We start from the raw sequence: 26,067 nt of genomic DNA on the forward strand, positions 1-26,067 counted from the left end.
AATGTACAGCATACTATCAAGATAAATCTGGTTATTTTGATAGTTTATGTCCTCCTTTCCCGCAAAATACTTTAAGATTCCCATTCCTTTACTGTTCAGATAAAATGACCATTAAATAAGCAGACAAAAGTTGGTCAGTTGCGGTATGAGGGCAACCTATATAACCCAGATTAAGTCATCTTTCATACCGTATCTGACTAGGAAAAGCAGGCAACAATATCTTTCACAGACTAAGATCAAACAGTAGAAATGAAAAAAGGATGTCTAGTAAAGGAGAACAAACGTGGGAACCACAACCCCCCAAGAGATTATTTTAGCAGCTCAAAATAGATTAACTATTATGTGGGCTAGCAAAAATTAAGCTTTCCATAATTAATATTTCTAAAAAGCATTTTATAGATAATAAAACCACTTGGTGCCCCCAAACCTATTTTTAATGTGAACACATGCTCAACAACTATTCTGAAAATATTGTTTACATATTACTATTTCCTACCCACTCTGAAACCATTCCATAACTCTTGCTCTATAAAACTTCCCATAAAAATGCATTCTTCACAAAAATGAAAATATACAATGCTTTGAACTAATTTTGTGCATACATGTAGCTACTAAATAGATAACTTCAAATCTGTTGAATGTCTCCAGAAATATGACATGATCTTACCTCTCATCCTCGCCATCCACCAGGGGTGTCGTCAGCGGTAGCACCTTCAACGGGAAAAGAGAAGCAGAGGCTGCTAGGCTGCTGCTACTCCCATCTGAAACTGCTGACATTCCCCCACTGTCACCACTGATAGTCTGAGGTAAGCCAACTAAGGAGGGCTCCGCTGGGCGCCTGGCATCTTCAATTTGGCTTCCAATTGCCTGAGCTAATGATTGTGCAGAGAACTGGGTAGAACTTAGTGGTATCTGTTGTGCCAAAGGCAAATTTATATTAGTTGCTATCAAGGGAGATTGACTAACACTTTGAACCAAATTACCATTTTGGGTAGCAGGGGTTTGTGCTATATTTTGTGGTGGAACCAAGTTTGCTGGGGCAGAAGGCATTCCAGAAGGACCAGTTGAACTAACCTGACTTGTAACAGAAATACTGCTAGCAGAGGGCAAAGGACTAACTGCAGGCAACTGCTGTGAAACAACTCCTTGAGCTACTGGTTCTACTCCTTGTGGCTGGGGAGGCACAGTTAACAAGGTACTTTGGGATGCAATAACCAATTGTTGAGGAAGGCTTGCAGCGCTAGTTTGAACTCCCTGATGAATAATCCCAGTTTGAGCAGGTGGAACCACTTGCGAAGATGGAGGAGCACCTTGCTGAATAACTGAAGGTGGAACCTGGGTAGAGGGCTGCTGCACTGCAGTAGGTATGTTTGCTTGCTGACCAATATTTGCAATCTGACTGCCAGTAGGTACAGCAGACACTGCTGCCTGAGCCTGGCCAACAGGCTGGACAGATGCCCCTGCAGGTTGTGCTGGGACTGCTGTGGGCTGCACTGGCAGCTGGATACCCTGTGGCTGAGCCACAGGAATCACTGTTGTTCCTGCTCCCACTCCTGCAGAACTGGGCTGTCCGGACGACATTGCTGTTTGAAGAATTGGCTGCTGTTGTACATACTCTGAAGCAGGATTTTGAGTCACTGATTTGACATGGCCTGGGGCCATCTGTGTAGAAACCATTGGTTGCTGTTGTCCATACTGTAACTGTTGGGGTGGTGGTGCCCCTGGAAGGGGAGTTTGCACTGGAGGAGCCGCCTGAGAATATGGGAGCTGGGGTTGAGCCAAACTGGAAATGGAAGGCTGCTGACCTAAAGCTGAAGTTACACCAACCACATTTACAGGCGATGGCTGGATACCAGTTGCAGCACTCATAGTGGCTTGCAGAGGTACTGGCTGAAGACTTTGCTTTTGCTGATAGCTCAGTTCTTGAGACTGCAACTGTACTTGTGAGATCTGTGACTGAGAAATACTCTGTGGTATACTAACTGCTGGAATACTCTGTGGACCAGTGCTACCAAAATCCATCTGTTGGAGGGTCACACCTTGGAGAGCTGGTTGTTGCTGTTGTTGCTGCTGCTGCACCACCACAGTAGGAGCTCCCATCTCTCCACTTCCCACACTCTCTGTATAGTGACTCAGTGTGCTGACACTACTGCTCACTGAACTCCCACTAGTGCTCTCCCTTTCAGAAGTCACTTCTATCGGATTTTGCTTTACAGTCTCCACCACTTTATTTATCAGCACACCTTCTGTAGCAGGTACAGCATTTTCTTTTTCATAGAACTCAGTGCAAGTCCATCTACCTTTTTTAAAGGGCTCAGAACTAGAATCTAACTTCACAACTCTGAACCTCGAAGTGTTAACTGTTGGTTGTTGCTGCTGACTTGAAACCGATCCCCCAGTCATCCCTGCAGCTGCATTAGGGACACTGCTAACGGCAGCGGAGGAAGAAATAGTACCATTGCCCATGCCACTCAAGATATTCACATTAACACCACTGGTAACTCCAGGCCCAACACTCACACTAGCAGCACTAGGAATATTGCTTGTACTTATATTAGCATTACCAAGCATGCTGCTTGTCATATTAGGATTCAAACTACCCACAGCAGTAATATTAACATTATTTACTGTACTAGTGCCAGTAACAGAACTTATACCTATTCCACCTGTAGTACTTGGAGCACGTATATTAGTCATTACAGATGCAGGTGAACCACTGGATGATACAGCAGAAGTTGGTGCAACTGGTGTGATACTGTCAGAGCTTCCAGTTGTAGAGAGTTTTCTAGATACTGGGCTTGAGGGCGGCCCACCAGGAATGGATGCACTGGCCACAGCAACATGAGATGGATGGTGGTGCCCATGTTGGAGGTGGTGCCCATGATGAATGTGATGGTGGTGATGGAGGTGGTGTGGATGAGCATTCCCATTGATCACAACATTCTGTTGTGGAAGGTGAGGCAAATGAGGCTGAGGAAGGTGGGGCTGGTTGGGAGAGACTGCCCCAGGTGTCTCGGCTTCCTGGAAGTTATTTAGGGTCTCTTCTGAGGAGCTGCGTTCGGGCTCCCCTAAGTCAGTAGCCCTGGAAAGTGACACATCAAGGATCTCCGAAGAAGAGAGATCTTCTGTGTGAGATTCATCCAAATCATCATAGCTCTCAGTGTCCTCTGCTATACTGTTGTTAGAGCTGATACTAGCGGAGATCTGAGCAGGAGTAACGCTAGTTATCTGGAAGCCACTTTTCTTTTTCATTTGAGTTCCGCCTGGCGCAAGAGGCTGTGCCTGCAGCTGAGCCTGCGAAAGGAGGTTCAGGCTTTGTGGAGGCGGAGGCTGTGGTCCCGACGTAGAAGATGCTGCAGGGGGCGGCGGCTGAAGCAGCGACGGAGGCGGAAAATCCTCGGAAGATGTGGCACTACTACCGACGCCGGTACCTGCTGCATTGAGAGCAGAGGCGCTGCCACTACCGCTGCCCCTTCGAGGGAACACTGCCGGGTGCGCCATCTTCCTAGCGCTAATGTCTGCAGCGGCGGCGGCCGCGGCGGTGGACTCAGGCGGCTGGTGCATTGTGTTGGGTACTGGGGGGGGGGGCCTAGGAGGCGAGTGCAATTTCCTTCTGCACCGTAATCTTTGTATTCGAGACGCCGGAGAGGAAAACGGGACCTGACGCTCCGCCTGGCGCGATTCCTCCTTCTCCTCCTCCTCAGCCGAAGGCGCCGGTCGCTCCTGCCTTCGAGAGCGAGCTTCGGAAAGGAGGATGAACGAGGGTGAACAGGGCGGCCGGGGACCCGAAGGGGGGACCCCTTCAGTCCTTCGCCATTCACTTTCCCCTGTAGCCTCACACCCCCCTTTATATTCCGTTTCACGTGGGGTGCGGGGCAGGAGGGAGGTGGAGAGCGCAGGAGGGGGAGGAAAAGCGAGAAATGCCCACCTTCTCCGGCCAACTCCGAAGCCGCCTCAGCCCCCTCCTCCCGCCGCGGCGGCGGCCGCTGCAAAGCCCTCCCGGCCGCTCTGCACGGAGGCAGCGCCGAGCAAGTGTCGCCTTCCCCTCGCCACCCCCGGGGCCGCCGCCGCAGGCGAGCCCCGAGCTCAGTGTCGCTCAAACCTCCCCTCCCGGCCCCGCTCGGCCCTCCCCCCGCGCCCCGCAGACCCTTTCAAACCCCCTGGGCTCGCGGCGGCTGCTCGGTGAGGAAACGCTGGCCGCGGCTGGGGCCGGGGCGACGCGGCTGCGAGCGGGGCGGCGGCGGGGCGCCCGGTACGGTGAGCCCAGCAACGAGGCGCGGGCGGGCGCGCAGAGACGCCGGGTCCTCGCGGAGCACGGCCGGGGCGCGGCGGCGGCGGTGGCAGCGGGAGCCCAGGGACCGCTCCATCACTGGCAGCCATGGAGCCCGAGCATTTTCCTCCCTCAGGGCAGGCGCCTCGGCTCGGCACACGTCCTCGGGGAGGAAGGGGCCGGCGCCCGAGCCTCCCCGGAGGGCGGCGGGACGTGCGCTAGGGCGGAGGGTGCGACCCTCTCTTGTCCTCTTCCTCCGCAGCCGGCTCTTCCTCACCCCGCTGCTCCCGCGACCGAGCGGGAGGGGGCCACAGGCGGCGGCGGCTCCTTTCTCGGCGGCGTTGGTGGCCAGACGGGCTGGTGCAGCGACTGCAGCCGACGCCGTTCAAAGGAACGAGAGGTGGGGTTGGTCGGTGTCGGCAAACGGGGCGGGGGAGTGGGTGGGTGCCGAGGGAGGGTGTCGGGCGGGGAGGGGGCTATGGTGGTTGTTACTAGTGCTCTTCTTCGGCTCCCCCGGCTCTACCGTATCCCCCAGTCTCTCGCGGCATCGGGAGGGGAGGGACCAGCGCGGAGCGCAGGAGGAGGAGGGGCGACCGCCGGCGAGAGGAGGCGGTGGTGGAGGGGGAGGGGGCAGGCGGAGGAGGAGGAGGGAAGATGGCGTCTGCGCATGCGCCTCGGCGCCGCAGACATAAAGCCGGGTCTGGCGGGGCAGGAGGCGGCGGATCTTCGGGCCTGTGCGAGCGCCGGGTCTCCCGACGGAAATTGCCGAAGGCTGGCGGAGGCGCCGAAGCCGGGAGTGGTGGAACCGGAGGGGATAGTGGGGGTGGGGAATTTCGGCCAAAGGAGCGAATCCGGGTCGGACTGCCTGCTTCGGCCCGGTGGGGGTGGGCAGGGTGCGCGCCTGCCGCGCGCGCAGGCTAGGTGTGTCCGCTCTTTTCACACTCGCGGCCGGCGCGCGCGGGCACGCGGCAGAGGAGGGGGCGCGGCGCGGAAGGGCCGGCGGAGGCGGCGGGAGCGCCGGCGCTTGGTGTGCGCGCCCTGGGTGGTGTCCCCCGCCTGCGGAATGGGTAATGAGGCTTTTCTCCGCAGCAACAGCATCACGAGTTTCAGTTCCCAGGAGCCCGCCGCCGCCGCCGCCGCTGCCACGACATGAGTCAGGCTTTCTTCCCCGGCGCGTGGCGGAAACCTCCTCCCCCTCGCCGCACCTGGGCTCGCCCCCGGCCCTCGCCTCCTCGGGGGATGCCCCAGCGCCGGGAGCTGCGGGGTCTACGGAAGGCCGGTGGCTCCCAGTGATAGGTGTTGTCTTTTGTGCAGTGCAGTTGCTGCCATGCGGTCTCCTCGCCCTTCCACGGGCAGGGGCGAGGCAACCGGACAGATGTTGCAGCTGTTTCCAGTTAACTGCCTTAGCTCCTCTGGGGTAGGCTCTTCTCTAACGAGGAGTGGTTGCAATGCATCCTTAACTGGAGGACACAGGCAGGCCGGCCCTGTAAACGACTGATCTCAACAGGTGTCTCCAAGCAGCGACGCCTTTTTCGTTCATTGTCCTGGCTATATCCCCATTGGTTTGACTCAAGAGGCAAGGTGGCCCGGACATGTGAGCAACACAAATGATAAGCATGCCTTTTAGGGCTAGAAAAGAAAAAGCCATCCGAAATTCCAGTTTTAAAACACACACCCACACATATTACATTTCATGGGTCCGACTATAGTTCTACAGAAGCAATGTTAGGTTTGATTGGGGGCAATTTACTGGCAGTTACTTTATTGGCATTTCATGTCAAAACCTAGTTCTAAGCATTTCTTACCAATAATCGAGAATGTCCGTCTCTCCCAGGAATTTAAAAATGATAAAGCAAGCCCAAAAGCTGTAGGGAGGAATTTTCATTTTGTTAAATTTAGGTTAGGGGAATCGGCGCTTATGGTTAGACCTCTGATTCAGGAAATCTCACGGATTTACATTCCTATTTCAGAAGATTGTTAAAGCAAAAACGATTGTCATTTGCAGTTTTGATACACCTCTAGTTGTCAATTCAACTTTTTACCTTTAGTTTTCGCTGAACTCTTCCCCTTGCTCCAAGGGGAAGCCTTCAAAAAGTGAATTATATCACCTTTTGCATGTTATTGAATAGAAGTGCACCCTCAACATCGCGTCTATCCGCTATCAAAGCTATGATACATTGTTGCTTTATCTGGGGTCTCCTACACTGAAAAGAAAAACTGGGGCTTAATATATTTTTTTTTTTACTTTATATTGCTAATGTAAACCTCTGCTAGAAGTAAATAGGCTCTCACAAATATTCAAAGTGATACAGTAATAAAAATCAAATATGAGAAGACTGTACTTGTTCTCTGATATTAATTCATTAATATGTGAATGGTTGTGTTTTTATAGAGTCATGGCTATTTGTGTTTTCACAAAAATAATTATTTCTTTTTTCTCCAACAGCTTTTGTTGCAAGTGATATGCCTGGTTAATCGCTGCCATCCATTGTTGAAATGCAAATCTGACATTCTTTTTCAATAGTTTTTGAATGGAAAATGGAAACTACCCTAACCGATTGAAACTGCAATGGATGTAAATGGGTGGAATGTCCTTTCTTTGGACTGCAGTATGAAAGAAAATGCTCTTGATCTCTCAAACTGCAGCCTTAAGTCAAAGGTTTCTTGTTTTGTTTTGTTTTTTTAAGTCAAAGTTTTAAATTACCCCAAACAGCAGCTCTACACCCCTTGGGCCACCTAAATAACTCACTATTATTGTGCTGATACGGCTTGATGCTTAATAAACACATGTATTAAAGTCTTACCCAAAGCTAACAGAATAAAAGAGCTGTTGAGATAGCCCTATGGAAGCGGATACTTATTCTAATGACCAGTAGCAAAGGGTACTGTTTGAGCTGTTTTGATGGGGGAGGAAGAGTTGGGGTGTTACTCCTTTTAAAAGAAAGGTTTAAAAAACAAAATCCAGAATTAACACAAGACATAAGAAAATAAGATCTTTTGAAGCGTATTAATTTTTGCCTGCTAAGGCTGCATCAAGTCCCACTAAGATATAAAGAGCAACTGGGCCGGGTGCGGTGGCTCACGCCTGTAATCCCAGCACTTCGGGAGGCTGAGGCGGGCGAATCAGGAGGTCAGGAGATCCAGACCATCCTGGCTAACGCGGTGAAACCTTGTCTCTACTAAAAATGCAAAAAATTAGCTGGGCGTGGTGGCGGGCGCCTGTAGTCCCAGGTATGCGGGAGGCTGAGGCAGGAGAATGGTGTGAACCTGGAAGGCGGAGCTTGCAGTGAGCCGAGATCGGGCCATTACACTCCAGCCTGGGTGATAGAGCGAGACTCCGTCTCAAAAAAAGGATATAAAGGGGAACTCTATAGTTAGGGAAATCCTAGTTTCAAAAATCTGGGTCTCTCTTCCCCCTTCCAAAATTCTTACGACCAGCAATTTATGAACACAAATACATTTAAAAAAAGGAGAAGGCACCTGAAGACTAGATTTTGTTATGCTATCATCTTTTAATTAAAAAGGTCTGGATTTTTATTGCATAAACATTAAATGCCTACTGCTATGTATAATAAAGTCATTAAATCCTTTTAACCAAGTACTTAGAGCTATCCTTTGCCTTTTGAAAGGCCGAATTTTAGCTGTTTTCATTCTGAGGCTATACGTCTGAATTACTGTTCTGTTGTTTTTTGAGACAGTCTTTCTCTGTCGCCCGGGCTGTAGTACAATGACACAGTCTCAACTCACTGCAACCTCTGCCTCCCGGGTTCAAGCGATTCCCGTACCTCAGCCTCTCGAGTAGCTGGGATTACAGGCATGTGCCACCACTCCCGGCTAATTTTTGTATTTTTAGTAGAGACGGGGTTTTACCATGTTGGCCAGGCTGGTCTCGAACTCCTGACCTCAGGTGATCCATGCACCTCAGCCTCCCAAAGTGCTGGGATTACAGGCATGAGCCACCGCGCCCAGCCTCTGAATTACTTTTCTGCTGACTCAAAGATTAGCCTTTATTGTGGTGATCACTTAAATCCAGTTGCAACATTATAAACCAACCTTATATATTTTGACATGTTCAGTGTTTACTGTACCATAAAAATAGAAAATTTGGGCTGGGTGCGGTGGCATATGCCTGTAACCCCAGCACTTTGGGAGGCCTAGGCAGGCGGATCACCTGAGGTGAGGAGTTCAAGACCAGCCTGGCCAACATGGTGAAACGCCTCTCCACTAAAAATACAAGGATTAGCCAGACAACATGGTGCACGCCTATAATCCCAGCTACTTGGGAGGCTGAGGCAGGTGACTCGCTTGAACCTGGGAGGCGGAGGTTGCCGTGAGCTGAGATCGCAGTACTGCACTCCAGCCTGGGTGACAGAGTGAGACCCCGTCTCAAAAAAAAAAAAAAAAGAAAAAAGAAAATATGCGGCCGGGCGCAGTGGCTCACGCCTATAATCCCAACACCTTGGGAAGTCGAGGCAGGCGGATCCCGAGGTCAGGAGATCGAGACCATCCTGGCTAACACGGTGAAACCCCGTCTCTAGTAAAAATGCAAAAAATTAGCCGGGCATGGTGGTCGGCACCTGTAGTCCCAGCTACTCGGGAGGCTGAGGCGGGAGAATGGCGTGAACCTGGGAGGCGGAGCTTGCAGTGAACCGAGATCGCACCACTGCACTCCAGCCTGGGCACAGAGCGAGACTCCGTCTCAAAAAAAAAAAGAAAATTTGCTGAACATTGTACACAATTTATCTATTTGTGAGTACTGCGAAATAGATCAATTAAAATCAAGTAATTCTCTAAAAGCAATGCCCTTGAAGAGCAGGAAGGGAATACCTATACTCTAAATGGCTGAGCTACAAAAATAGATACTATTAAAGAGAAATGTGTACAGAAAATATGCCACTGTTCCACTCCAGTAATTATTCTGGCTAACCAGTGCTTTAGTCATGTAATATTATTAATACTTATTTACAGCTTTTAGATGTCATCTGGGAAAATAAAGTCAGATGTTTATGACATAAACTCAAAAAATCACACATTTTTACATATGAAGAACCTAATGCAAGGGGATATTGCAGTATGTTTATTAATCAATTTGCTCTCTGACAAATTTTAATGAGACCAGGAGTGTGCCATCACTATCAATATCACAAAATGCATATTTCAAAACTTTAATTCCAATTTTAATGAGTACAGTTTAGCTTATAACTGATTAATTTCAGCAGCATTTGTTAAGTTTTTCAATAGTATATTTCAGTTCAGCTAAACAATTTTATATCCTCAAAGGAGATAATGCTTACAAAACAGAAAAGTATAGTTATTTGAATGTATGGTTCAGAAGGTACACTGATACACATTAGCTCATTTAATTCTACCCTTTGAGGGAGAAGACATTATCATTCTCATTTTAGAAGTGAGTAATCACAGGGAAGTTAAATAACTTTTCCAAGATTCATGCCTAAATCTGGATACTCATGTCCTCTTAATATCAGATTCTATGCCTCTGTATTTAAGGATTTTTCTGAAAAAGTCTGAGCATTAGAGACAAGTGTTTTTCAAAAATCTCTTGAAATTAATAAATGTTCCTTCAGTGCTTTTGAGTGCCAAAGAAGATATGCCATTAATTTGAAACAGCATTTCTTCTGTATGAAGAGGATAAAAGACTTTTTCCCTCTTTGAACCAATGTAAATGTTATAGATTCTTTTACACTCTTCTGATTTATGAATGTGTTAATTTGGAGACTGTTCTCACAACCTAATGTCTGCTACAGTACTGTGAAGTGACATTGAAAAAAGAATTTATTAATTTATATTTTTAAAGGCTATAATCAAATAGCCCTCCAAATCTCTCCAGTGTTAGCTAATTTTATTTAATGCCTACTATATACTGCACATTGGTTTTCAATGCTGTAAGTGTTCTATCCCACTCAGTCCTCACAGTTATACAAAGAGCTGAAATTGCCCCATGTTGCAAGTGAGGAAAGTGAGGTGCCAGTAGGTTTCAGTCTTACAACTTGACTAGAGTGGTAGGGCTAAAATGAAAATCCTGGCAGTCTAACCACCCCTTCACAGCTGCTTCCAAGGCATATTGTTAATTCAGGCTACTGCCAACTCATGCTCCCAAGTTAAGTTTCTACAGAATACTCATGTTTTAATTTTTCTAATTAGGCATCTCCAAAAAATCTATAAGCACCATTTTCTCCTATGCAGAGATATTCTAAGAATGTACATTTTAGAGACTACCGTGGCCATGTAGGAGTTAGACATAAAGGAACAGAACAATGATTTCAGTAGGAGGATTCTTCACTGATTGAAACAGATGCCAAATGCTTGAAAAAAGGCATCAATCACATGTAATTGAGAAATGCTATCTATATAGGACAAGATAAATGTTTTCCTGTTTTAGCAATTAGTCTTTATTGAACATAAGAGCCTGTAGAATAGAGAGAGTAATAAGAGAGTAATAACCTAATCTTTTCAACGTGTTCTAAGGGCCCATTTGTATTTATATATTTTTTGAATATGTAAAATTATAGAAATAAACACATTTGTCACATTTGTTTATATCATGATTCTAATAAGACCTTTGTCCATCCACTGTCAACAAAAATAAGGTCAAGTTATACAAACAAACAAAAGCAGCTGGATGCGGTGGTTCACACCTGTAATCCCAGCGCTTTGGGAGGCTGAGGCAGACAGATTGCTTGAGCCCAGGAGTTTGAGACCAGACTGGGCAACATGGCAAGACCCCATCTCTACAAAAGATACAAAAATTAGCTGGGTGTGGTGGTGTGCGCCTGTGGTCCCAGCTACTTGGGAGGCTGAGGTGGGAAGATTGGTTGAGCCCTGGAGGTCAAGGCTGCAGTGAGCCCAGTAAGCATCATGCCTAGGCAGCCTAGAGAAAGACCCTGCCTCAAAAGAAATTAAATGAAATTTTAAAATGAAAGCAACCGATATTCCTTTGTATTTAAAGATTACATTCACAAACATTTAGGTATATCTCAAATCTTCAAGCTCAAAGAAAAAAGAATTTACTGGGGTCATTCCTTAGTCTGGAAATTTCCTTTGATCATTTATTTTCTCCCTCTGCTCTAACTTATCTTTTAAGGTAAGAACATTAATAAAATAGTTTTTAAATAATTTTTAATAACACATTCAAATAGACATTTCCAGTTATTTTCATTGTAGAAAACGGGAAATCAGTAGTCTTAAAGGCCAACATCTTTTCTGATTTTAATACCATGAATAAAAGAAGAAAAGAAAATCCTAAATGTATACACTCTAAATTGGAGTCAGAGACACAAAATAAAATCCCAAAAATATTATGACCACAAAAATTTAAATGCAACAGCACAATTTACATACGGTAGATGTTTACAAACCCTTTCTATATGAATGATAAATTAGAATGATTAAAGAGGAAATTAATAGAGTTTTTAGACAAAATCGTGAGATGGGATTTAGGAGAAAAAGCCCAGCAAAATGATTTGTTTTATATGCAATATATACACACTTATCACACTCAAGAAAATTTAAAATATGACTGGTTCAGCCCCTTCACTGAGTTAAACATAAAGTTAATTGCACAGATACCAACAAAGTTTTCCATCAGAAACTAGAAAGGTCCAGGTACTTTCTTGCCACAGTTATTTATAGACAGGAATGATAATGCCAACTTAGTGGTTTACCTTCAGTGTTTCAAAAGAATGTCTTTATTCAGGAGACATACTGACATAACTGACATACAAAATGGTTAGTAGATGTACAACTATATTACAACTCAAGGTATATTTCGAGTAAAATGGGAGTAATACTCTGTTTTACCCCAATGTTGATCCCAAATTATTTGATAATAAAAACAAGAGCTTTGAAAGAAATACTTCCAATTAAACTCATCTTGAGAAAGGTGCTAAGTTTTCTTTGTTCTTTTAAGTATATAGCAGAAACTTAAAAGTGCTTATAAAAAATTTTCTAAATCCTATACTATGTAGTAACATTGTCAACATAATTGATCACTTGAACTTTACTACTGAACTTTTCACAAGGTGTTTCTGAAGAACATAAAGTTCAGACATTATGGCGTTAAAAAACAAGCTCATTATTAAAATTTTGGTCAAGGGCATCCAATGGTATTAAATTTCCTTCTCTGTTCTTTTACTTGATCTCTGTAAAATTCTCCTTACCCAAGCTAAGCCAACAACAAGTTGCTAACTACTCTTTTTCATTAAGCATCATGCCCAAAGCATTTTCTTTTTTTCTTTTTGTAAGAAGATATGAGTTGAATCTGTATCTCCTTTTCTGATAGCTTTGCATTTGTGTAGGGACAATGCATTATGTCAAATACTGACTACAAGTATAATCCTTAGCTTTTGTGTTCTATTCTGGAAATGAATTGCTTACATCCTGGCCTAAAAATAGGGGAGATTCATGAACATCTTCTAGTCAAATGAGCTCCAGAACTGTTTTCTAAGAAACTTAGTTGGTAATTTTTGGCATGACAAGTCACAGAAATCATACAAAACCTATGATAATTTCAGATGCAATGATCCATTTTTACAATTTTGACTTAGTCAATGTGTCTAAAACATTTACTAAGTGTTTATTGGTCAAAACTTCCATTTTAGGTAAAGCACGGTGGTTGATGCCTGTAATCCCAGTACTTTTGGGAGGCCAAGGCAGGAGGATTGTTTGAGGCCAGGAGTTTGAGACCAGAGGGGGCAATATAGTAAGATCTCTCTACAAGCAATTTAAAAATTAGCTAGTCATGGTGGCATGCACCCATAGTCCTAGCTACTCAGGAGGCTGAGGCAGGAATATTACTTGAGCCCAGGAGGTAAAGTTATAGTGAGCTGTGATCGCACCAGTGCATTGCAGCCTAAAGGACAAAGAAAGAGCCTGTCTCAAAAAAAATTAAAAATTAGAAAAGGCTTTCCTTTTGAAGTGTTAATATTAAATGAAGGTTCTGCTATTATTTTGCATTTCTCCCAACATGAAACATATTTTCTTTCATTTATGATTGTCAGTACAATAAAAACCACATTCTGTTATATAACTAAGGTTAGAATAAACCACCTTGCTGATTATGATGGATATGTTTTTAAAATTAAGTACATAATGAGTACAGTATACAAATGTTTCATAAATTAGTTTTAATGATAATTATTCTGTAGCTGAAATATATTCCCAGTGAATACATATTAATTGACTGAAAGCAGGACCTCTTTGTGCCACCCTTTTCTTTGGAAGAACAGGGAGATTTTGGCCCTAGAGCCTCTCAGATCTGTAGGATCTTCAGAGGAGGCAAATCATTTCCACCTAGCTCTACATTAACGTTTTTTTGTTTTTTTTTTTGAGATGGAGTCTCACACTGTCACCCAGGCTGGAGTGCAGTGGCCCTATCTTGGCTCACTGCAACCTCTGCCTCCCAGGTTCTAGCGATTCTCCTGCCTTAGCCTCCTGAGTAGCTGGGACTACAGGCGTGCACCACCATGCCCAGCTAATTTTTGTATTTTTAGTAGAGATGGGGTTTCACCATGTTGGCCAGGCTGGTCTCAAACTCCTGACCTTGTGATCTGCCTGTCTCAGCCTCCCAAAGTGCTGGGATCACAGGTGTGAGCCACTGCGCCCGGCCAGCTCTACATTATAAAAATGTCCAAGGAGGATAGCCTTTGGCAGTGTGTTCAATAATTCTCTTCTAATAAAACATTAATTTAACATTCATCTTATTACTAGTTGTGCCAGATGAGTCACTTGTTTAAGACTCAGGTGTTAACATATAATCAAAATGGCTTTGATATACAAGTCAAGTTTTTTGAATGCCAAATACATTGTGTACTGGACACCAGTCCCCAACCCTTCTTCCCTTCCCTTCCCATTCACTGCTCCACTGTACTTTTCCCTCCGCTCCCATTTTCCTTACCATAACTCAGAAATTGAAATTACAGCCATTTTCATGTTGATGAAACCCCCAAATAGTAATATTTTTATTTTCTTCTTTGTAATAATTGTGCAGCAGCAGTCAGCTAATAACACTATTCATCATTCTGCTCATCCTAAGTACATAATGAGTGTATTTCATGAATAGTACTGCTACAGAAACTGGATAAAAATAAGTAAAGGGGGCCAGGTGCAATGGCTAAGGCCTGTAATCCCAACACTTTGGGAGGCTGAGATGGGCGGATCACCTGAGATCAGGAGTTCAAGACCAGCCTGGCCAACATGGTGAAAGCACATCTCTACTAAAAATACAAAAATTAGCTGGACATGGTGGTTTGCACCTGTAATCGCAGCTACTTGGGAGGCTGAGGCAAGAGGATTGCTTGAACCTGGGAGGCAGAGGTTGCAGTAAACCGAGATTAGGCCACTGCGCTCCAGCCTGGGCAACAGAGTGAAACTGTGTCTCAGGAAAAAAGTATATGATAATTTATGGGCTGCTACATTGTTAAGGACTAGAAGATGGGAAATACGGGATTTTGTCTCCTTAGAAAAACAAGGAACAGGGACCAGGTGCAGTGGTTCACACCTGTAAACCCAGCACTTTAGGAGGCAGAGAGGGGAAGATGGCTTGAGCCCAGGAGTTCACAACAAGCCTAGGCAACTTAGTGAGACCCGGTCACTGTTGTGAAACGAAAACATCTGAGACAGGTCTCAGTCAATTTAGAAAGGTTATTTGGCCAAGGTTAGGGATGCACCTGTGACACAGCCTCAGGAGGTCCCGATGACATGTACTCACGGTTGTTGGGGTGCAGCTTGCTTTTGTACATTTTAGGGAGACATAATACATCAATCAATACATGTAAGGTTTACATTGGTTTGATCTGGACGGGCAGGACAACTCAAAGGTGTGAGGGAGGGGGTGTGGCTTCCAGGTCATAGGTAGATTTAAAAATCTCCTGATTGGCAATTGATTAAAAGAGTTATTATCAGTAGAAAGGAATGTCTGGGTTATGATAAGGGTTTGCGGATAAGGGGTTGCAGAGACCTACATTTCATCGTGCAGATGAAGTCTCCCATTAACAGGCTTTGGAGAGAATAGACTACTATATAAAGGTCTGTGTTGATGTTAATTCTAGAGAGGTATAATGAGGCATGTCCAACCCCTTCTTCTTTCATGGCCTGAACTAGATTTTCAGATGACTCTGGCATGTCCTTGACTGAGAGGAGGGGTCCATTCAGATGGTTGGGGTCCTTCAAATTTTACTTTTGGTTTAGACTATTAATTTTTTTCTTTTTTTTTTTTTTTCTGAGACAAGGTCTTGCACTGCTGACCAGGCTGGAGTGCAGTGGCGTGATCTTGGCTCACTGCAGCCTCCGCCTCCTGGGTTCAAGTGATTCTTGTGCCTCAGCTTCCCAAGTAGCTGGGATTACAGGCGTGTGCCACCATGCCTGGCTAATTTTTGTATATTTTGTAGAGGGGAGGTTTTGCCACATTGGCCAGGTTGGTCTCGAACCTCTGGCCTCGAGTGATGCACCTCAGCCTCCCAAAGTGCTGGGATTACAGGTGTAAGCCACTGCACACAGCCTACGCTATTAATTTTATATATATGTATGTATATATTTATGTATATAATAAAAAGAAAAACTACAAACATATAAGGTTGGTCCAACTTTGGTGTCATTAATTAAATATCTACTTCCTGTTCTTTAGGAGACAAAAATGCCATGCAGTGGTGTTTTTACATATCAATGAGGGCACAAACTGAGACAACTTCCCCAAACCTCATCCCCAGCTCAGAGGTGTATTTACATAATCTTATTCTAAACAAAGGACAAATGGGAAGTAGGCGAACAATTTGGTTCATGTTTCACCAAAGATATATTTTCTTCAGGTTAAAGGCAATCAGAGACTTCCAAATTATTGTGAGACAGCCAAGTATAAAGGGGTCCCAGGAGAAACTCCAACTGGCCTGCGCACCGGGAGAATGGGGTGAGCCGTGGAAGTTCGCACCCTTTGCATGGGAGAGGAGTCTGGGATTCCAGCCTGTCCTCTCCTGTTCTGGGGTGGAACCTGGGATTCAATCTGTGATGGCGGAAACCAGCTAGGAAGCGAGAGGCCCCCATTTCCCTTTTTTTCCTTTTCACCCAATAAATTCCATTTTTCTTACCTTTCAAAGTGTCTGTGAGCCTAATTTCTCATGGCCATGTGACAAGAACCTGGCTTTTACCTGAACTAAGAAGCCCTACAACAATTGTAAATACCTGTTAATCCACCAATTACATGTAGGCACAATATGGATCTTTGGAAATCAGATAAGAATGATTTTAATGTGAAATAATGACAGCAAAATAGTTTAGAAACCATGATGGTGAGGCCTCATTGATGCATACATCTGCTGGGGACCGAGCATATGGTTAGTGCCTGGTACATATGTAAAAACTGCAATTACGGCTTCTTAGTAAGATAATTGATTCTGAGTAAACGTTTGAGTTTTCCTGGTTGTCTTAATTTTTTGTGTGTGTAATTGAGCTTTTGCTGTTTGTTTGGCTGGTTGGTTGGTTGGTTCGTTTTTCATGACAGACATTTAGGAAGAGAAAAGCCTACCAAAAAAAAACAAGCAAAAGCCTACAAAAGATTGTGTTTGCAATATAACTAAATATAGTAATATTACTAGTAAGACCAGGAAAATACACAAAACTTAATGGAAAACAGGGACAATAACAACACACTTAAAGGACTATTTGAGGCTACTCGTTCCCTGATAAATGTGATAATAGCAAATGAGCATGCATATTAGAATAAAATTGTGTTTCTATCTTATATATTTAGCATTCACCAATTTTATTCCATCGCAGGCCATTGTCTACATAGTGACAGATAGAATATTCCATGAAGAGAAGGACTAGAAAGTGGGTTTTATTTTTTTGATAATTATAATAAATTATCAACTTTAAAGCACTGAACCGAAGATTTAAAATGTAAGTTTAAATTCCATTCTCAAGAAGGAACATGGGGATCATTTTAAAAGCTTGTCCTCTGCAGGAAAGGCCTCAGAAGAACAGAGACTGAAGTCTCTACACAGATTGAATAGCATTTTGATCGCTATTTCAGGTACAACCACCACTTCATTATCTGCATGTGAACTTCCCATGGGCCGTTTCCATTCCCAGACCATCTTGAACCTCTCACCCATCACCAATCAGGTCTCCCATGGCCACACCACAATATGTGCACAGGGGATGTGAAATCATTTAAAATTCAGACTAAAAGAGTTTAGTCAGTCAAATCCATTGAGTGGGAAGAAATCCATTAAATTTAATTTAAAGTATATTATAGTTTATCCACTATTTTGGGAGAATTCTATTATTGCTTGCTTCTAATAGCAAAGTTAATGAAGAATTGATTGCTGTTTCAATGAGATCCCTCTGCACACAAACATTTACTAAGAACTCACCTAAATTGCAGCTCATTTTTAATGTGGAACAAAAAACTTGGCTTGTGCCTATGTATCTCATAACGGGTCATTCTAGAATGATTCTAACAATACATTTCAGTAAACTGTATTATACTTAGACCACCAGCAGAAATCTGGGATAATTGGGTCGTTGAAGAATAAACACTAAAGGCAGGACAAGGGGTCAATCGTGGAGCAAGAACTTCATTCAGGAAACTGGGGTAATGTCCAGATTTCTTCAAAGGCTGCATTGGGGAGACTGTTTAACATTAACACAGAATTCTCCAGTTGGCTGGAGAGCAGCTGGGAGAGGTCTCTGTAAGAGTAAGAAGCCTGCTTTCTATTTATTTATTTTGGGGGGCAGGCATGCCTCCTTCAAACAAAAAGAAAGCCTAGGCATGCAGAACCTGGATCTCATACAGACAGGGTCTCATTCTGTTGCCCAGGTTGGAGTGCAGTGGTGCGATCACGGCTCACTGCAGCCTGGACCTCTGGGCTCAATGGATCCTCCCACCTCAGCCTCCTGAGTAGTTGGGACTACAGGTGCCAGCCACCAAGCCTGGCAAAATGATAGAGACAGGATTTCACCATGTTGACCAAGCTGATCTCTAACTCCCGGACTCAGGTGATCCACCAGCCTCCCAAAGTGCTGGGATTACAGGCTTGAGCCACTATGCCTGGCCTGAATATCATTTTACATTGTTTATTATTATTATTACTATTATTATTGAGACAGAGTCTCGCTCTGTTGCCCAGGTTGGAGTTCAGTGGTGTGATCTCAGCTCACTGCAACCTCCACCTCCCGGTTTCAAGTGATTCTCCTGCCTCAGCCTCCTGAATAGCTGGGATTACAGGTGCATGCCACCATGTCAAACTAATTTTTGTATTTTTGGTTGAGATGGGAGTTTCTCCATGTTGGCCAGACTGGTCTCCAACTCCTGGCCTCAAGTGTTCTGCCCGCCTTGGCCTCCCAAAGTGCTGGGATTACGGGCATGAGGCACCGCAACCCGGCCCTATATTGTTATTATACTGTTGATGGCAGCAGTGGGCCATCTGGTGTGCCGCTGCCATCACGCTAGCCACTGCAGGGAGGGTGCAGGGAGGACGCAGACAGCCCGCACCCCTCTACCCCCCATTCCTCCACCCCTCCACCCCACTGCAAACCCCCCACCCCCAGCCTGCCACCCTGGGGGCCGCCACAGTGGGGCCTGCCCAAGTCGCCCGCCTGGCGAGGGGGAGCTCCAGGCCAACCCTGAGCACCAGGACCACAGCAGGAGCTTTCAGCAGTATCACCCTACACCAGATGCTGGTCCAGGCCCAGTGAGGACCTGGAGCCCCTGCCCCAGGCTTCGAGGGGGCGCTGCCGGTTGCTGGTGAGAGGCACTGGGAACCAGGGACAAGCAGGAACTCTGCCCCTTACAAGTTGGTGGGGCGGGACCTCCCCAGGTACAACTGCAGCTACCTAGGCTACAGCTGCAACTTCAGCATCTCTGTGTTCTTGGGAGCCGGGAGTAGGCAGGAGCTCTGCCTTCCTGGGCGGGGCTACAGCCGCCCAATCTTGGCTGTGGATCAGGGCCTCCAGCTCCACGCAACAGGCAGGAGCCCCACCCCACCCCACTGAAAACTGGGGCTGCAGCGCAAGGTATCCTGCAGGCTTGGGAGTCCTGGAAAGGACCCCCCATGCCCTTGCAGACTCAGAGGTGTCTGCTCCCACTGCCTAGCATCTCCCCACTCTCAGGGCCTGCTCTGATCTTGGAGGCACACAAGCCAGGCCAGGTGTGCGTAGGCTTGGGCCAGTGCTGATATGCCATCCCTCTGCCACCTCGGCCCCCTCTGGATTTTGGGAGCTGAGGAGCACAGGAGGGGAAGCTGAGGGTGGCTGGGTGGTGGCCTGCAGGTGCCCTTTGGTGCCAGCACCCTGCCATGGATGGCCGAGGGAGGCAGACAGGCTCCTGGGCAGAAGGGGGCTGATTCCCAGTAAGGCCCAACTTCAGGCCAGGGAGTGCCTAAAGGCTGAGCACTGGGCTACCAGTTCACGAACTGGAGTGGGGACTTGTGGTGCCTCCTTTGGGCTGCCCATGGCCACCCATGGACCAATTGGCTGGCACTTCCTCCCCTCTGAGGTCCATAAAAGCCTCGGGCTCAGCCAGAGCAGGGCAGAGGGCAGAAGATGGAGAGACAACAGGAGGACCAGCTGCAAAGAGGAGCTACCCTCTCTGCTGAGCGCTTCAGAGGCCTGCAGAGATGTGTGCACGGCCTGCGGAGAGGAGCCACCCTTTCCAGGGCCTCCTCTCTGCCACCCTTTCCAGGGCCTTCTCTCTGCTGAGAGCTGAATATTCAATAGGTGGACTTGCCTGCAGAAAGGAGTTATCCACTGCGGGTCTCCTCTGAACTGTTCTAACACTAAATAAAACTCCTCTTCGTCTTCTTCACCCTTCACTTGTCTGCGTACCTCATTCTTCCTGGATGCAGGACAAGAACTCAGGCAAAAGTGCCACCAGCCACAGAGGTTTCCAGGAAGAAAACTGACACCCCAGAGATCCTGTAACATTGCTATTTTCTTCCACTGTGGCCTAAGCTGATTTTCAATGACAATGACCCTGATATACTGTTGAGTGGTTTGAATGACAGATGTAATCAGAACTATGCTCTGAAGATTTTGCCATCAAATGTGCATGAGGGACTTATTTCCTATCAGATTAGGCACATATTTTATATAAGATTCATGCTACCTGAATGATCCAAGTAAAGTGAGTAATGCAAATATTATTGGCACAACATTGTCATTTAAGCAACAAAAATTTACTATCAAGTACTATATATTGCATATATCAAATATCCCATATATCTTAGTCTGAGTTCCTCAAAATAAGAGACAAAGCTCACATGCAGAGTGTATTTGAAAAAATGGAGCCAGTGGGCATGAATGTCAGCAGGGGCAGTGAAACAGGGAAGGAAGGAAGACTGTAAGATGAGTACTGAGTTGCTATCACTGAGGAGCCTTTACAAATGTTTTCCAGGGCCAGCACGGTGGGTCACGCCTGGAATCCCAGCACTCTGGAAGGCCGAGACAGGTGACTCACCTGAGGTCAGAAGTTTGAGACCAGCCTGGCTAACATGGTGAAACCGGCCAAGGCGGACGGATCACCTGAGGTCAGGAGTTCGAGCCAGCCTTGCCAACATGGTAAAACCCTGTCTCTACTAAAAATACAAATATTAGCTGGGCATGGTGGTGCACACCTGTAATCCCAGACACTTGGAAGGCTGAGGCAGGAGAATCACTTGAACCTGGGAGGTGGAGGTTGCAGTGAGCTGAGATTGTGCCATTGCACTCCAGCCTGGATGACAAGAGCGAGACTGTCTCAAAAATAAATAAATAAAATAAAAATAAAAATGTTTTCCAGGAGGCCAGGTGTGAAGGTTCACTCCTGTAATCCCAGCACTTTGAAAGCCAAGGTGGGCAGAGCAGTGAGCCGAGATCACACCACTGTACCTCAGCCTGGATGAGACTTTGTCTCAAAAAAAAAAAAAAAGTGTCCTGCTATCACTGTGCTTTAGAATTGATTGCCACAATTTGAATTTGAATATTAATCTAATTCTGATTAAATACCTTTTAATTAATATCTTATAGAGTTGTTTAGATTTACTGAGCACAACCTCATTAATACATGTGAAAATGTGTCCGGAATTAGTTCCTTCCAGTGGGTTCTTGGTCTCACTGACTTCAAAAATGAAGCCGCGGACCCTTGCAGTGAGTGTTACAGTTCTTAAAGATGGTGTGTCCGGAGTTTGATCCTTCAGATGTTCAGATGTGTCCAGAGTTTCTTCCTTCCAGTGGGTTCATGGTCTTGCTCACTTCAGCAGTGAAGCCGCAGACCTTTGCAGTGAGTGTTACAGCTCTTAAAGGTGGTGCATCCAGAGTTGTTTGTTCCTCCCTCCTGGTAGGTTCGTGGTCTCACTGACTTCAGGAGTGAAGCTGCAGACCTTGGCAGTGAGCGTTACAGCTCATAAAGGTAGTGTGGACCCAAAGAGTGAGCGGCAGCAAGATTTATTGTGAAAAGTGAAAGAATAAAGATTCCACAGCATGGAAGGGGACTGGAGTGGGTTGCCATGAGTGGCCAGCTTTTATTCCCTTATTTGGCCCCACCCACATCCTGCTGATTAGTCCATTTTACAGAGCGCTGATTGGTCCATTTTACAGAGTGTTGATTGGGCTGTTTTTACAGAGTGCTGATTGGTGCGTTTACATACCTTTAGTTAGACACAGAGTGCTGATTGGTGCATTTTTACAGAGTGCTGATTGGTGCGTTTACAAACCTTTAACTAGGCACAGAGGGCTGATTGGTGCATTTTTACAGAGTGCTGACTGGTGCATTTACAAACCTTTAGCTAGACACAGAGTGCTGATTGGTGTGTTTACAATCCTTTGGCTATACAGAAAAGTTCTCCAAGTCCCCTCCTGACCCAGACGCCCAGCTGGCTTCGCCTTTCGAAAGCACAGTAAGATCTCACAAATTCAGACTGCATTAACCACCAGGATTCATGGACTGAGAGTAAATTTACATTTGTATTACCTTTTTTTTTTTTTTAAACGGTCTGCTTAGAAATTAAGCATGTAAAGGGAAGTGAAGCCAGAGTTGTAGACACTTTTTCTGCCCATGGTGTCTCAGATTCATTCTTAAGGAACTGAGAACTTAATCTTCCAAAATGTCAAAAAAGACCATCTTATGCCCCACCTCCCACCCCAGCTCCTGCAACACAAATGCCCAGCACACCAGGGTGTGCGGGATACAGTCCATACAGTCATCTTGCCAACAACAACTACAGCCTGGGAGGAAACCCGGCCACCAACAGCTGGGTTACGGCATCCTCTGCTATTACGATTCCAAACCCTGAAAGTCACCAGAAAAGCTGCTGATGCCCTACATGAGGTACAGCAGAAAGGTCTGGGACCAAGTAAATTTTCCAACCCTGACCTAAAGTTGTGTGAGATTGGCTAGATTATTGGTGGCATCCGGCAAGATCTTGCTGATGAAAAACAAGAATATTTAAGTGAATACAAAGCAGAAAAGATAGAGTACAATGAATCTATGAAGGCCTGTCGTAATTCCCCCATGTACCTTGCTTACATAAATGCAAAAAGTCATGCAGCAGGGAGAAAGTCAGCAGAGACAGTCTCGCTTGGAGAAAGGAGAACCATACATGTGCATTGAGCCTGCCCAAGATCCGGATGATTATGATGATGGCTTTTCAAGCATCCAGTCACCGCCCGTTTCCAGAGGGACCACTGCCTCATTAGTGAAATCCTTAGTGGGAGTGTGGTGCCAGACGTTTGGTCAGTTGTCAGAACAGCTAGAATGCAGGTCCTCAAACGACAGGTCCAATGACAGGTCTAGTCCTTAATGGTTCATCAGTGAAAACCAGAAGCTGAAATTCTTCAAATAGAGGAAAGACACCAGGAGAAAAAGAGGAAATTCCTGGAAAGCATAGATTCACTTAACAATGAACTTAAAAGGTTATGCTGTCTGAAAGTAGAAGTGGATATGGAGAAAATTGCAGCTGAGATTGCACAGGCAGAGGAACCGGCCCACAAAGGGCAAGAGGAAAGGGAGAAGGAGGCAGCAGAGCAAGCTGAGTGCAGTCAGAGCAACATCCTTCCTGAGGAATAACAAGCAGCCAACAAAGGCGAGGAGAAGAAAGATGACGACAACATTCCAATGGAGACAGAGGAGACACAGCTTGAAGAAATAACAGAGAGCCAACACAATGGTGAAGAAGGCACGTCTACTCCTGAGGATAAGGAGAGTGGCAGGAGGGGTCGACAGTATGGCAGAGGAAGGAACCAGTGACAGTAACACTGGCTCAGAGAGCAACAGCACAACAGGGGAGGAGCCACCAACAGATTCCATACCAGAAGATGAGAAAAAAGAATCAATGTTGCCTTGTTTTATGTGTTCTAAATACTTTTTTAAATGAAAAAAATTTTTTTGGTTTAAAAAAAAAAAAGAAATTAAGCATGTAGGTGAGGCGCAGTGGCTCACTCCTGTAATCCCAACACTTTGGGAGGCCGAGGTGGGTGGACCACTTGAGGTCAGGAATTCAAGACTATCCCGGCCAACATGGTGAAACCCTGTCTCTACTAAAAATACAAAAATTATCTGGGCATGGTGGCGCACGCCTGTAGTCCCAGCTACTCGGGAGGCTAAGCAGGAGAATTGCTTGAACCCGGGCAGTGGAAGTTACAGTGACTCAAGATCGTGCCACTGCACTCTTGCCTGAGTGACAAAATAAGAGAAAGAAAGAAAGAAAGAAAGAGAGAAAGAAAGAGAGAAAGAAAGAGAGAGAGAGAGAGAGAGAGAAAGAGAGAAAGAAAGAAAGAAAGAAAGAAAGAAAGAAAGAAAGAAAGAAAGAAAGAAAGAAAGAAAGAAAGAAAGAAGAGAGAAAGAGCAAGCAGGGAGGGAGGGAGGGAGGGAAGGAAGAAAGGAGGGAGGGAGGGGGAGGGAGGAAAAATTCGAGAAATGAAGCATGTAAAACCTGGCTCCAAATAGTATTTTAAAATATTTATATCTATCATTAGCTAAATACAATTATATCTTGGCAGTTATCTCTAAAACTGGCCATAATATGAGCTGGCTACAGTAGCTGGTAATCCCAGCTACTCAGGTGGCTGAGTATGGGAGGATTGCTTGAGCCCAAGAGCGGGAGACCAGCCTGGGAAAAATAGTGAGACCCCGTCTTTGAAAAAAAAAAACAAACAAAAAAAAACTAAAACTGGCCTTAATAAACATTCAATACTCATTTGCTGAAGGAATTAACATTTTAAATTGTAGTTACAGCGCAACTTAATAATTAAGGAGGGGGTCTTCTCTGATCCTCTACTAGCTTGATTCTAGTCATTGTGTATACTTTACATTTATTAAAGTATGTTTTAGAGAATAATTCTGTAAATCAAATGTTCCTCTACATCTAAATGCCTCCAGGCAGTCTGAATTTATGATGCTTCTTTTGGTAAAAATGCGGAAAATCTAAGCATAGAACAATAAGATTCTACTGAATATTTCACAAGTAGTTACAATAGACTTCTTATACCTTTAAGTCTCTTCAGATTGAGATTGTATGTTTCATCTGGCTAACGTCTTTTAATCTACATACCTTCTTTTAACATCGGAGATACTTATATACTATAAAATGCACCCATTCTGAAGCAGGACGTTTTCCTGACCCTTTCACTGGCAGGAACTGGAGTGCCCGGATGCTAGAACTAGCTGGCTGCTTCAGTGCTGGCAGGGGTGGACTCTACTCACTGGGTACCACTGCATTCCACCTCTCACAGGAGGGGGAGCTGAAAAGGGGTCAAATGGGAAGGTGATCTTCCCCTGGAGGCTGGCCGTCCCTGGCCTGACTCCTCTCCGAAGCTATGCTATCAAACTCTCCCTCTGAAGTCAGGAACTGCTTCTCTCCAACGTCCAACTGTAGTCTCTGATATCCAGCTGCTTCTCTTTTCTGCTGGCTGAATTCTGGGGTTTTTATAGGTATAGGATGGGTGGACAGGGTGGGCCATGGGTGCTTTTGGAAAAGGCAACATTTGAGCAGGAAAACAGGAATGTAAGTTCTCACTTTGGGCCATGGCATTAGGCTTTTTGGCTTGAGGGTGGGGCCACTGCCAGGCACCTGCCCTCTTCTTCCTAGAATTTCCCTGCCTCCTGTCTCTATCAATTCTAAGTATACAATTCAATGAATTTTATTATATTTACAGAGTTGTGTACCACAATCCCAAGCTAATTTTGGGACATTTCCATTACCCAAAAAAGAAACCTCATGTCCATTTACAGTTATCCCCATTGCCAACCCTAGGCACCACTAAACTTTCTGACTTTATATATTTGCCTTTCTTAGACATTTAATATAATAAACATAATGCTTTAAGGATCATCCATGTTGTTAACTTGTGTCTTTTAAAACCAACATACATGGTGGTTCTGAATGATATCTCCTAATCATCTCATTTCAATTTCAAGGCAAAATTTCTGCCATGTACAAAGTTAAATAAAGTTGTTTAAAGAATTTATAGAATCAGGTACACAAAACTAAAATGGATATTCCTAATAAAAAATAATCTGTCATTTTTTCTTTATTTTATTTTTATTTTTTTGAGGCAGAGTTTTGCTCTTTTGCCTAGGCTGGAATGCAATGGCTTGATCTCGGCTCACTGCAACCTCCAACCCCGGTGTTCAAGCCATCCTCCTGCCTCAGCCTCCTGAGTAGCTGGGATAATAAGCACCCACCACCATGTCCAGCTAATTTTTGTATTTTTAGTAGAGATGGGTTTTTGCTATATTTGCCAGGCTGGTCTCAAACTCCTGACCTCAGGTGATCCACCCACCTCAGCCTCCTAAAGTGCTGAGATTACAG

At 45.3% G+C, this 26,067-nt stretch overlaps 2 protein-coding genes and 1 pseudogene across 12 annotated transcripts in view; 2 read left to right on the forward strand and 1 right to left on the reverse strand.

Moving 5' to 3' along the window:
• Window positions 1–4,657, reverse strand: part of TSC22D1 (TSC22 domain family member 1) — a 145,642-nt gene extending 140,985 nt beyond the window's left edge. For 4 of the 7 annotated variants that reach the window (XR_001486395.3, XM_065533202.2, XM_015439242.3 and 1 more), the window contains exon 1: window positions 668–4,657. Coding sequence is in view for 5 of the 7 variants with exons in the window: in XM_065533202.2 (XP_065389274.1) it covers window positions 668–3,564 (2,897 nt within the window). In the remaining 2 variants the exon portion in view is untranslated. The remainder of the gene's footprint in view (window positions 1–667) is intronic. The other 3 variants (XR_012426925.1, XM_015439241.4, XM_074021937.1) reach the window with 1 other exon arrangement.
• On the forward strand, window positions 3,344–20,834 carry LOC141408977 (uncharacterized). 5 transcript variants are annotated; one of them, XM_074021942.1, is made up of 3 exons: window positions 3,344–3,764; window positions 4,533–4,670; window positions 5,360–6,611. In XM_074021942.1, the coding sequence occupies exons 1-3, from the start codon at window positions 3,755–3,757 to the stop codon at window positions 5,689–5,691; spliced, it is 480 nt and encodes a 159-aa protein (XP_073878043.1). In that variant the 5' UTR covers window positions 3,344–3,754; the 3' UTR covers window positions 5,692–6,611. The 5 variants fall into 5 exon arrangements, with proteins under 5 accessions (XP_073878043.1, XP_073878041.1, XP_073878042.1 ...); XM_074021940.1 differs by lacking the exon at window positions 5,360–6,611 and adding an exon at window positions 20,676–20,834 and having other exon boundaries at window positions 3,344–4,670; XM_074021941.1 differs by lacking the exon at window positions 5,360–6,611 and adding an exon at window positions 6,717–7,110 and having other exon boundaries at window positions 3,344–4,670.
• Window positions 20,835–22,301: 1,467 nt separating this feature from the next.
• LOC102119306 (SWI/SNF-related matrix-associated actin-dependent regulator of chromatin subfamily E member 1 pseudogene) lies at window positions 22,302–24,085 on the forward strand (annotated as a pseudogene).
• Window positions 24,086–26,067: the final 1,982 nt, after the last annotated feature.

Source organism: Macaca fascicularis, chromosome 17 (assembly GCF_037993035.2).
Source record: "Macaca fascicularis isolate 582-1 chromosome 17, T2T-MFA8v1.1".
NCBI classification, from domain to species: domain Eukaryota; kingdom Metazoa; phylum Chordata; class Mammalia; order Primates; family Cercopithecidae; genus Macaca; species Macaca fascicularis.

What these genes read in the sequence shown, in the direction of transcription:
- LOC141408977 (XM_074021938.1), top strand. Translation starts at nt 3,921, where the DNA reads ATGCCCACCTTCTCCGGCCAACTCCGAAGCCGCCTCAGCCCCCTCCTC. An exon ending in GCCGTTCAAAGGAACGAGAG is followed by an intron (nt 4,671 to 5,359) that starts GTGGGGTTGGTC and finishes TTTTCTCCGCAG; the next exon opens with CAACAGCATCACGAGTTTCA.